We start from the raw sequence: 12,935 nt of genomic DNA, 5'->3' as shown, positions 1-12,935 counted from the left end.
GAGGAGGTCTAGTGCTAGAATTATTGCTCTTGCTCTGACATTCGTGGCAATACCTCAAATGTGTGGTTTGAACACTGTTTACATGTGTGGGCGTGCCCTTAGTGTGTTCACCACTATACGCGAGCATGGGGGGACGGGGGCACTTTTAAACTTTTTTTTTTTTTTTTTTATCACTTTTATTCCTATCACAAGGAATGCAAACATCCCTTGTGATATAAATAGGCAGTGATAGGTCGTTGTTTATGGAGAGATATGGGGTAAATAAGACCTCACATCTCTCCTCTACAATGTAAAGCAGTAGATAAAAACAATGATCTAGTGCTTTAAAAAAAAAAAAAAAACACGGAAGTTGCCGGGATTGTTGGATGGGTTCTCAGGTAAGGCTGAGAACCACTGGGGGGGCAGGGCTATTTTGGAGTACCATTTAAAACTAATATTTAAAGCAGAACTTCACCCAAAAGGGGAAGTTCCGCTTCTTGCCGCCTCCCCCTCATCTGCTGCTTTTGGCACATAAGTTTTTGTTTTGGTGAGTGGGTACCTGGTTTTGGCATGTACGCACTCCCCCTTTTGCTCAGATTGCCCCCTCCTTCCCCTCTTGTTGCTTTCTGGGACACATCACAGGTCTCGGAAGACTACAAGACCATTCACAAAGCACAGCGCGGGTTGCCACAAGGAGTCACAACTGGCTTTCCACACTGAAGATGCTAGTGCCGGACACCTGAAGGCTAGTGAAGAATTTGCCCAAGTGAGGACGGCTCTGGATCCCTGGACAGGTAAGTGTCCTTTTATTAAAAGTCAGCAGCTGCAATATTGTAGCTGCTGACTTTTTACATTTTTTTTCACACTGAAGAACCTCTTTATAGTATTTTTTACATTGGACGTGCTTTGTTTGGTTTGCATGATCTACTGTTGTACCGGTTGTGTTTTGTTTAAATTAACCTGAACAGCAAAGTGAGCAACATTAGTTAAATTAACGTGTGTTTTCCTACCAAAGGTGTCCGCTACGTTTGCAGCAAGTCTGGTGACCAGCCCAGCAATTGGAGCTTACATATCTACGTTCTATGGTGATAATTTAGTAGTTCTCCTTGCCACTGTGGTGGCACTGCTGGACATCTGCTTTATTTTGTTGGTCGTACCAGAATCTCTACGTGACAAAATGAGACCTAACTTCTGGGGCGCACCAATTTCCTGGGAACAGGCTGACCCTTTTGCTGTAAGATTATGCTTTGTTTTCGTAAGCTTTGTAAGAAATCATGTGATAGAAGTTATGAATGTCAGAAGTAGACTCTTTTAATAAGAAGGAGATTCTTTTAATACGTTTGAAAAGTTTGGAAGGGATATATATTAGGAGACAAACAGTGTTTGTTCTTCCCAATGTTCTAATGTACAGCAATTTCTTTACCTTTTAGTGCTTTCCAAAGCAAAGGGGAAAACTTTATCTTTTTAGCAGACCCAGAAGCACATGGGTCCAGTACAAACATGCAGGAAAATTGATTTCTCATGCTAAAAACTGCATTTTGCTGCAGTGATTGTTATTATGAATGCATATATAACACTGTTTGCAGAGCACATTACAATAAAAAGGGAGATTGTTCAGTTATAGTACCATTCAAGATGAGAGGGTGAGGAGGGCTCTGCTTGTGAGGTCTTATGGTATGATAGGGGGGCAAATGGCACCAATGGTAGAAACTGCGTGGGGATGAGTTGATGTAGAAAGTAAAGTTGAGCTAGGCAGAGGCGCGATTGGCTTCCCTGAAGAGATGAGTTTTCAGGGATCACCTAAAGGTGGACAGAGTAGGAGGTCAGGTTTAGTGTATATTGTTTACATACCACTTTAAGAATACTTTAAAGCCAGCCATAAATGGATCGAAATTAGGCCGGTTCAGCAGGGACCGGCAGCATTCCAATCCATATATGTGCACGGAGGGTGTACAGTAGTCGGTCTACCAGTTGACTTCTGTACAGTTGCACTGTCTGATTTTTTTTTTTCCTACTCAATTAGCACTGCAGGCTATAGCTGACAGCTCTGATCAGTGTATTCCGTTTACAGGTAAGTCTTGTATCAGAATACAATAGCTCAGCAGGGAGGATTCCCTCATTCATCTTGAATGTATAGATGGAAGAATTAGGTCTTTTTTTTTTTTCATGCAAAATGCTGGTTGAAAGAAAAAAGCAGATTCCTCCATTGGCTGTCTAAGGCTCAATTCACAAGGACATTTTTCTCAGTGGATGTTATTTTGTTAACACCGCTTACATTAATTTGTCTCTAAAGGCTCAGTTCACAAAGGTGGCTTATACATTTTATTTTGCCTGCTCTGTAAACAGTGTTGTTTACTATTGATGCTTTTAAAACACTGTCATTGTCCTTTCGAACAGCTGGTGTGGTGAAATAAATGAAAAAGTTAATTCATAAGGATTGCTGCATTGGTTATTGCTGTGTAAAATAGTATTTGTTTCTGTCCAGTAATAACTGGAAGTGTCATTCAGATTTCTATAGAGCAGGCAGTGAAGCTGTTAGAAGTAGTGATAAAATAGCATTTTGTGAGACAATAAAATAATTTATGAGAAAACTAGCAAAAGGGTGCCTTTACTAGAATGGGTATATTTGTGGATAATTGTATGATTATAAATGTGATAATTGTAAGCAAAAAACCAAAACCATATTTACAATTTTTTTAAGGGATGAATGGAAATTGGCTATCGGAGATAAGCTCTCCAAATTGTTGGGGAGGGGTGATCAGAAATTAAATGAAACTGGCAGTGAGATCATATCTTTGAGGTGAGCACTCTCCCGCCACTCACCTCCCTAGACTCCCACCATACTCTCTGATCCACATATATCTAAATGGGTCGAATAAAGCTTCACAACACTCCTGTCTCTGTGTCATTTGCTCATTCCAATAGTGCTTTCATTTCAGTGTTTTCATATCTTCCACTAAAATCTTCATCCTATTCTGTGTGCATCCTCCCAAAAATAGTGCAGTTATTTTAAAATTGCCTTAAAAATGAGTATATTGTGCTTACATGTGACAATCGAACGTGAAAATCACTAGTGATGTATACTGCCATACACCGCCCCGTGTGTACAAAAACTCTTTACCAAACCTAAGGCACAGGGTTGGGCGATATCACATCTGATATTCCTTTTATATTGCACTTTCCTGATCCCCTTATTGTCTCCCAATGTGTGAATGATATATTGGACATTTATTTATGTAAGAAAATTATTTTAATGGGGATTTCTGCACAATGAGCTTCATTTATCCTTTTATGTCCTATATATCATTCACCCATTGGGAGTCTGTGCCATAAGTAGACCGGAGGAGTAACATCTAAGAGGAGTATCAGATGTGATATCACCCAGCCCTGTGCCTTAAGGGCTGAGTTTGGTAAGGAGTTTTGTGCACATGAGGGTGGTGTATGGTGGCATGTATTGATGGATTCACAACCTTTGTACTATATGGAACACGGATTAATGTGAGCACAATTTTATATAGTGTACATTAGTTGTGGCGATACTAAACTAGTTTAGTTATTTTCTTTGCTACTGACGAGGAGGATTCTGGGGAGGAGAACAAGGATATGGAGTGAACGGACCAGTCTTCTAAAGTGGATATTTGGTAAGAAGATAAGCAGGAGGGGTGAGAAGTCACGTATTTAATGCTGGTGATTTTCATGCTTGATTGTCACATACACATGTGAGAACAATATAGAAATTTTTATGGTTATTTTAAATTGACTGCAGTATATGAGTTTTATTTTTTTTTGAGGGATGTACATGTAATGAGATGAAGATTTTTGTGAAAGATATGGAAACACTGAAGTGAAAGCACTAATGGAAGGAACAGAAGACACAGTAACAGGAGTGTTGCAAAGCTTTTTTAGACCTATTGGGGGTTGGTGTTGGGAGCACTCAGCCTGGTGGACCTTTGAATTAGATCATAGCTTTGGCTTCTGTACTTGTAAATGTCTGTGGTGAGGGAGGAATGTACTTCTGGACTGTAGGTTTGTGATGGTTGGGTCTATAGTGCGGGGATTGTGGAGCACATAAGTACTTTGTGCAGTGTCTGGAGCAGGTCAGAAACGGGGCTAGAGGTGGCACAGCTATGCCAGAATCTGATAACTTCTATTAAGTTTTCACTTTACAAAGATGTGGAGTCAGCAACAAAAGTGTAACACCACAAAGACTGAACTTTCACTGCATCAGCTGCAAGTCATGAGGAGTGCAGAGAGCAGCAGACTAAAGCCCTGTGTGCCCTGGTGTTGTGTTGATCCTGGTTCAGTGTTATGAATGTCTTCTTAGTTGGCTACTGCTGAAAGCCCTTCTCAGGGAGACACATCGGATGCCCTCCTTCTTCCGTTTCCTTGCCCATAAACTGGCTTCCTCCCTCTGTCCTTCCCTTGGGCCATCAGCTACTGCTCCTCTGCTCTTGCCCTGGTCAGTCTGTCATGGCCACTTTCTGCTCTTGCACTGGGCCATCAGCTTCATCCACACCAGGCCCTAGAAAATGATAACCTTCTCTGGAAACACAGTACATGAGGTTGCATTTTTAGTTTGAAGTTTGTGTTTCTGGCCACATTCCTGCAGTCAATTTACTACTGTAGGAGAAGTCTTTAAACAGTTAAATGTCCAGTTCCTGACTGAAAATAGAATTTCACACCTAAAAAAACGTCATACACAAATTTAAAGGGGTAGATAAAGCTGCAATACTCATGCTCTCCCCAGTGCTATTCATCGTAGACTCACTAACCATCTTAAAGACAGCAGGAAAAAGAAATGCATGTGTGCTTTAAGGACCCACCCATGCTAGGAACTGCTTGTGAATTGCAGAGGAATGCTATGTGGTTACTTGCAGTTCTGTGCAGTGCGATTTCAGCTCAGGCATGCGCTACTTTTGGAAATGCACTGCAACTGGATTGCATGGTCCTTTTTGTACCATGAGATCCAGTTTGGGCAAACGCACTGCATTTACGATCTGTCTTTGGGGTGTTTGTTAACTTTGAGTTTAATCTTTACTGCAACAGAGCTGGATATGCCAGGAAAATGCAAGATACTAGGTGTTTTTTTGTTTCTAACCTGGATATATTCTCTACTTGCTTTGTTCACTTACAGCTTTGCAATAGCTCTCTAAATTACTGTTTAATATATGCAAAAGTATTAATGTTAAGTTGTTCTTTCAGTCACTGAAGAAGATTGGGAAGGACACCACTGTGCTTCTCATTTGTATCACAGTATTCTTCTCCTACCTTCCAGAAGCTGGACAGTATTCCAGCTTTTTCCTCTATCTCAAGCAGGTGAGTGGTTACAGTGGTTAGAATGTTCTTTCCAGAGGGCAAATACTGATCAGCTGCTCTGATGACTGCAGTGCTGGGAGTGTACTTCATTGTTGTGGTGGCCCCATTTTACAAATGTAATTTTTTTTTTTCAGGTGTCTTTTGTATAAATGTTTTATATATAGCTATCAGCCTTTTTTGCTGCTGTGATCCGACTCGCTATTAGAGAGTAACTATGTTTATTCTCTGAGGTCCCACTGTATGTCAGAATGTAGTCACCCTTCCTTGCTCACTTCTGAAATGGGCCCGTGTCTATGGAATATGTACTGTGGGATCTGAAGTGTGCATAGAGCAGTGCATATGATAACTAACATTCACTTCTCATTCCAAACAAAGGGAAGTGGGGGTGAAAAGGAGAGGTTGTAGAAGGAGGTATAAAAACACAGTAAGAAACCATTTCATGAAAAATAGACTAGAAGGAAAGTAAATAGTGGATATGTATGGATTAATGTTGGAGAATAAAGATATTTTTTAATTTCATTACACTCTACTACAATCACTAGGTATGCAGGGGGAGGGGACGTATCAGCCCCCGAGGTCTACATCCTCTGTCTTTTTAATAGTCGCTGGGATGCAGATGGTCCTGGACACATGCTGCTGCTGAAACAAAGGCTACCCCTGTTGCACTGCGCTGTAACAACCAATGATGCTGTGTGACAGAGCTGCTTGTGTCCTAGCATCCAAGGAAAACTAATGGACAAGGGCTGCCTGCATCCTAGCAACCAAGGACACTAGGTGACAGAAGCCATCTACATCTTAGAAACCAAGGACTCTAGAACAGGGGAACTAGGTGGGAGCCTTCTAGTGGACATGCCCTTTTCCCCAGGTGAGCTTGCTGGCAAAGAAGTGCATGTTAACTGAGCTGTGCCTGAACTTAAGGTTAGTAATGCCCATAAATTGAACTTCTAATAGGGGAGGAGCAGAGAAGCTAGAAAGCAAGGATTAAAGAGTATTCACATTTCAATACTGTTTCATTGGGGAAGGTAATGTAGGTACAGGGTTATATAGACCTGTATTTATTTTTTTTTTATGATGAAGAGAGTTTTTCTTAAAGGAGGACTTCTTACATCTTACCAAATTGTATCCCATAGTGTGCCGCATATTTGGGGATTTCTGTAGCCACTGCACCGACATAGATTTTTGCTGATACCGCCACTGCCCTGACACACATTTCTGCAGTAACTACCATTGCACCAACCTGCATTTCTGCAGTCACCTCCACTCCACTGACGCATATTTTCTGCACTCTGTCATTGCACTAGCTGCATTACCTTCTTCAGTTACCACCACTGCAGAGACAGAGACGCACACAGACGCACACAGACGCACACGCACAGACGCGCACACGCACAGACACGCACAGACGCGCACACGCACAGACACGCACAGACGCGCACACGCACAGACGCGCACACGCACACACGCGCAGACGCGCACACGCACAGACGCAGACGCGCGCAGACGCGCGCACGCACGCACGCACGCACACGCACACACACACTGCTCTGACTTACACTTGGCACCATGACCGACTACACTCACAAGCAGTACGCTGATGAGCACTCTACACTCACTAACTTCTGCACTTGCAACCAATTCACCGACGTGCCCTTGGCACCCCCTACTCTCACCACTGTGTCTGACTTCTATTCTTCTCCCGACCTTGCCACTTCTTCTAGATGCCTCCACTTTACTGCACCGACACGTGTCTTGGTGCTTGCCACAACAGCAAGTCCTGTATTCAGCTTATTCAATGAATGAGCTCACCAGCGTTGTGTAAGAATAGTCTGTGCCTTTTCTAAAACTAGAGGTTGGTGGCATTTAAGTTAAATTTTCATCATGTCTTGAAGCAGAGCTCCACCCAAAAGGGGAGTTTCCGCTTTAAGGCTTTGTCCCCCGCTCCCCTGTAAGGATTGGCACCTTTGGGAAGTGGGTACCTGAATACCTGAAATTGACAGGTACCCGCTCCCACTTTCGCTACGATCGCCTAGGGCGATCAGAAGCGGAAGTTGTGAAACCACCATTTTCAAAACATTATCTTTTCCTATTATGCATTAGGTGACAGTGCTTGGATGTTGCAGCATGCAGGAATATTTATTGATCTTCACCACATCAAAGTCCAACTGCAGCTTTATCATGAGTCCCCAGTGTGTTTTACTTTGCAAATACTTTCCAATGCTTGAAACCACATGGCAAATGTGTTAATGGGTGCAGTTCCGTCCTTCCAATATTCTTTGGAGCTGCAAATTCATTCATGTTTTAATAGTAATATTGTAGCATTCTAATACAAGCCTGCAACATTTTATTCAATCTTTTTTGGTGTAATGTGGAAGTAACACCTTTTTTAATTTTATTGCAGATCATAGGATTTAATCAGGGTAGTATTGCTGCTTTCATAGCAGTGGTGGGAATTTTGTCCATTGTGGCTCAGGTATGTACCAAGAATGCCTCCTAGTATTTAACTATGTAATATATTACATGTTATTTCATGATGAGCTCAGTTCACAAAAGCATAATGTATGCAGTAAATTTTATTACCATGGGTTGTGTTTTATAGCAATTGAAAGTGGATTTGCACTCTTTAAAAGCATCTTTGTGCCAGAGACACTGAAGGCTTAATTTTTTCCCTTAAAATTATAAACATGGTATACTTACTTGCTCAGTGCAATGGTATTGTACAGAGTGGTCCAAACCTACTCTTCTGGGGTGCCTTGCCATTTTTCTCAGCTTTGCCTTCTTCTGTGTGTGCATACACTACTTTTGGTGCAATCCAGTGCTATTTTAGCCAATTGAAATGAATTTGCTGAAAATCGCATCACGCAGGAATGTGGAATGCGTTTCTGTGCTATTCCAGTGTGAACCGGCACTTAAAGTGGTTGTAAACCCTTACATATACCATGTGAAGTGACTGCCTCAGGTAATGCACAGAGATCAAACAAATCCTCCTACATAAGTTGCACCTGTTTATATGTAGTCTTCTCTTCAGCCATTCAAAGTGCTGAATTTTAAAGCTTGTCTGAGAGTTAAGAAAAAAGGGCAGAGATCTGAAGGGAGGAGAGCTTTGAGAGCTGATTGAAGGGAAGAGACCCCCTCCCACCCCCACACCTCACAGGAACAAAGCTGACACTGTTAATCTGCTGGAGGTTCCTGCCTTGTCACCATTTGTCTCTTGGTGTCAGGAATACTTGTCAGAAGTGACTCATGTTGATAGCAAAGTAACAAGGCAGCAGGTAGAAATGACAATTCGTGGTCTTAATTGAGACACTTACACACCATAGAGGGAAAATGCTTAGTACATATTTCATATCTGAGGTTTACAACCACTTAGAACCAAAATACTGCTGGCTTCAAGCTGGTGATAACTTTGTTCTCCAGTTATAAAGCCTTTCTGTGGCTGGGGGCGCTGCTCTCCTCTTATCAAAGTAATCTCTGCAGCAATATGCAGAGATCACTTGCTAGGACACTGCAGAGTCTACAACATGCTCTGCGTCTGTTGCAAAATGCAGGTGCAATGTGAAGTAAACTGTGATATCCGGTCTTTGATGGTAATAAAAGTGATCCCAAGGATATAAGTTTTTCAGTAGTTAAAAGTGGACCTTCACCCTCCCCACCAGCTTAACATTACTGCACTCTCTCTCCCACCTTCCTCATAATTGGACCTTTATTTTTTTCACCTAATAACATTTTTTAGGTGTATCCCTCTGGGCTTCTGGGATTCTTGTGGAGAGGAGATTGACGTCCCTCTTGCCTGCGACTTGTGTAAATTAAACACCATTGGGATAAAAATATCACAAGATAAATAATCGGTGTTAAAATAACTATTTCATTGTAGGCGATAGTTAAGTGATGAAAGGTTTATATTGTCTTTTCAGTAACCTAACTTTGATATGCAGTGGTATCAGTATTGCTTGAAGTCTCCTAATCATTATATGGCTGAATTCAGTGTAGAGTAATTCTATAGTATATATATTTTTAAAACAGCCTTTCTCAATCTTTGAACCCCAAAGGAATCTTAAAAAAAATTTTCAAGACTCGAGAAACTCCTGCTAAATTAACTGAGGGTCCTTAGGAAAATGCCCCTTACTTTGATGGACAGTGGGAAGAATGCCCCCTGTAAAATTGGCTAAAAAAGATAATTGGTGTCATTTCACTGGCACTGCGAAGTGGCATTAGACTCAGAACTATGCTGGCATCATCAGATGAGAGGTCAATCATCTACAGCTCAAGGACCAGTAGCAACCTCTGGAGGAATACTAGAGTTACACAGAACCCTGGTTGAGAATGGCTGTTTTAAAAAAAAATGTTTACACCTGTCAACTTATTGATGAATCTGATCTGTTCTTTCAGCATCAGGTTTCATTCATCTGCATCATATGTACAGTATATTTCTTTATAACAGTAGATGTCTGTATTACATATTTTCTAGACTGTATTTCTCAGTATACTGATGAGATCAATAGGAAACAAAAATACTGTTCTACTTGGTCTGGGCTTTCAAATGTTCCAGCTGGCTTGGTATGGCTTTGGCTCACAGCCCTGGTAAGTAATGACAGTTTGTGTCTTTAGAGATGTTAAAATTACTAATAATTGCTTTATAGGCTATCAATAAACATTTTTTTTCTTTTTAAAGATTTGTGTGCAGCTATATAGTTTAAGGGGCCCATGCACATGGGTACACTGTAAATGTACGATGTATACATATCTATTTAAAGGAAAAAAAAATTACACACACTAACTATATATATATATATATCTCTATAATCTATCTCTGTATCCATGGTCAATAATTTACAAGTGTATGCACATACATGACTGATAATTTTTACAAATGCACACTACTGGCACATCCTAGCGATAGGAGAATGCTAGGCGGCTTCCTTGCAAAGCTGCCTGCATCCTAGCAATGGAGGGATGCTAGGTAGCTTTATTGAGAAGCCCTTTTGTTCCAGCAACAGAAGAATGCTAGTCAGCCTCCTTGAGAGAAGCCCCTACTTCCCAGCAACCAAAGCTGCCTGCATCCTAACAGTGGAGGGATGCTAGGTAGCTTTATTGAAAAGCCCTTTTGTTCCAGCAACAGAAGAATGCTAGTCAGCCTCCTTGAGAGAAGCCCCTACTTCCTAGCAACAGGAGAATGCTAGTCGGCCTCCTTGAGAGAAGCCCCTGCTTCCTAGCAACCAAAGGACACTAGGTGCTTTCTTTGAGAAGCTGCCTACATCTTAGTAACAGAAAGATACTAAGCAGCTTCAATGTGAAACCACTTGCATCCAAGCAACGAAAGGGCGCTAGATGATTTTGAGATGCCTCTTGCTTCCTTGCAAACAAATGATCTGAACACATCTGTATAGTTTTCCAAGGGTCTTTGCACACAGCTGTGTAAAGATCATTAATCTTATGCCGCATACATATCTAGAAAAAAAACCGCTAAACCTGCATCCATAGTCAGTAATTTAAAATTATATAAACATTTGTGATTACATTTAGGGCTCATTCCCACTCAGATTTCGGGTCCATGCACCCTTCCCTGCATCCTTGTCCATTCATTTATATGGGCTACCTGCACTCAGCTCAGTGCTAGGACAGAAAAATAAACAAATAGCTATTCATGCTTTCTGGGGCTGAGCACCCTTGTTACTGAACCCTCACATGCATAGAGTACTCTGGAAGCCAACTGTGTTCCATCAAGAAAAGGCTAGGTGGTTTTGTTGAGAAGCAGTCTGTGCCCCAGCAATGGAAGGATGTAGGTAGCTTCTTTTATAAGCTGCCTGCATCTCAACAAAGGAAGGACACTAGGGGGTTAATTTGCTAAAAATGATTTACTATTATACGATTTTACTAAAAAAACTGATTTTGCACTTCTCCGTTTTAGTTGATCAACCCCACCTATGTCCTAGTAACCGAAAGGCAGTAGTAGGCTTCGATGTGACACCATGTGTTTCCAAGCAACAAGAGGGACACATGGTGGCTTGATTGGGAAGCTGCCTGCATTTTGGCAACCAAAGGACATTAGGCAGTTTCATTGAGAAGCTGTTTGTATCCTAGCAACTGAAGGATGCTAGCCTGCTTCATTGAGAAGTTTTCTGCATACTAGCAACTGAAAGATGCCATATGGCTTCTTTGGATAGCCATCTGTCTTGTAGAAGTAGGGCCAAGCTTGTTGTACGCATGTAAATGCTGCTCAGACGTTACATGCGTACAGATCACTTTTTATGCATGATCTTGCTGCCAACTTTTGACCTCAAGATCTTGCATACTAGTTGCTGTATTTTCATATGGTTGTATGCATGAGCCCCAGGTACAATAACAGGTGGTAATTTATTTAAAAATGTGTTTGTCTTTGATAATGTAACCCTGTAGCAGCTCATCCAAAAGCTTGTTTGACAAGGATATGTTTGCAAAAATGTATCCTTGTATTTCCAACCGTTGTTTAGAAGCGTGTTTTCTAGATGGCGTGGCATTACTTATGATCAAAAAGAAGCTGATAGTGAATTTGTGACAAGTAATTGCATGGTTCTTCTGTTCTCTCTCTGATCCTCCTGTAATTGGGTTTACATTTGAACGCCATTGCCTTTCAAGCACTGATTTTTCTGTATATTTGTATAGCTACCTCTCTCAATGCAAGGACCTAATATTGGAACAAAGCTTCAATGAATGTGATGGGTTATTGCTTTATGAACTTTATTAATGTATTATATGTTCCATGTACATAGCTTTAGAGCTGATATACTCGTCGGTACAAGGTCATCTATTCACTTGCCAGTTTTGTTTGCTTATTTTCAGGATGATGTGGGCAGCTGGCGCTGTAGCTGCAATGTCTAGTATCACATTCCCTGCAGTAAGTGCTCTAATTTCCCGGAACACTGAATCAGATCAGCAAGGTATGTTTCATCGTCGGCCACAGTGTCTGTTACATAAATTGTGAGGATAATACAACTGTCTTCATTTTTAGTTAAAAGCACATTCATGTAAATGGTATATTGATGATTCATATTTCTGACAGATCTGAGTCACCAAATGTTCTTCTTTACTATTATACACTATATTACCAAAGGTATTGGGACACCCATCCAAATCATTGGATTCAGGTGTTCCAATCACCTCAATGGACACAGGTGTATAAAATCAAGCACCTAGGCATGCAGACTGCATCTACAAACATTTGTGAAAGAATGGGTCACTCTCAGGAGCTCAGTGACTTCAAGCGTGGTACTGTGATAGGTTACCACCTGTGCAATAAGTCCATCCGTGAAATTTCCTTGCTACTAAATATTCCACAGTCAACTGTTAGTGGTATTATAACAAAGTGGAAGCAACTGGGAACAACAGCAACTCAACCACGAAGTGGTAGGCCACGTAAAATGACAGAGTGGGGTCAGCGCATGCTGAAAAGCACAGTGTGCAGAAGTTGCCAACTGTGCGCAGAGTCAATAGCTAAAGACCTCCAAACTTTGTGTGGCCTTCAGATTAGCACAACAACAGTGTGTATAGAGCTTCATGGAATTGGTTTCCATGGCCAAGCAGCTGCATCCAAGCCTTACATCACCAAGTGCAATGCAAGGGTTGGATGCAGTGGTGTAAAGCACGCTGCCACTGGACTCTAGAGC

The 12,935-nt window shown here is 41.4% G+C and overlaps 1 protein-coding gene across 1 annotated transcript in view; it reads left to right on the top strand.

Moving 5' to 3' along the window:
• Window positions 1–12,935, top strand: part of LOC149436050 (solute carrier family 71 member 1-like) — an 85,411-nt gene that overhangs the window by 60,370 nt on the left and 12,106 nt on the right. Inside the window, exons 6-10 of the mRNA XM_089662159.1 lie at window positions 995–1,213; window positions 5,182–5,295; window positions 7,694–7,765; window positions 9,761–9,873; window positions 12,112–12,209. Coding sequence (XP_089518285.1) covers window positions 995–1,213; window positions 5,182–5,295; window positions 7,694–7,765; window positions 9,761–9,873; window positions 12,112–12,209 — 616 coding nt within the window. The remainder of the gene's footprint in view (window positions 1–994; window positions 1,214–5,181; window positions 5,296–7,693; window positions 7,766–9,760; window positions 9,874–12,111; window positions 12,210–12,935) is intronic.

The sequence above is a fragment of the Staurois parvus genome, unplaced genomic scaffold (genome assembly GCF_062004578.1).
Source record: "Staurois parvus isolate SC_StPar_1 unplaced genomic scaffold, SC_StPar_1.0 ptg001432l, whole genome shotgun sequence".
Classification (NCBI taxonomy): Eukaryota; Metazoa; Chordata; class Amphibia; order Anura; family Ranidae; genus Staurois; species Staurois parvus.
Note: the sequence above shows the minus strand (reverse complement) of the source record. Positions and strands in the feature narration are given on the sequence as shown.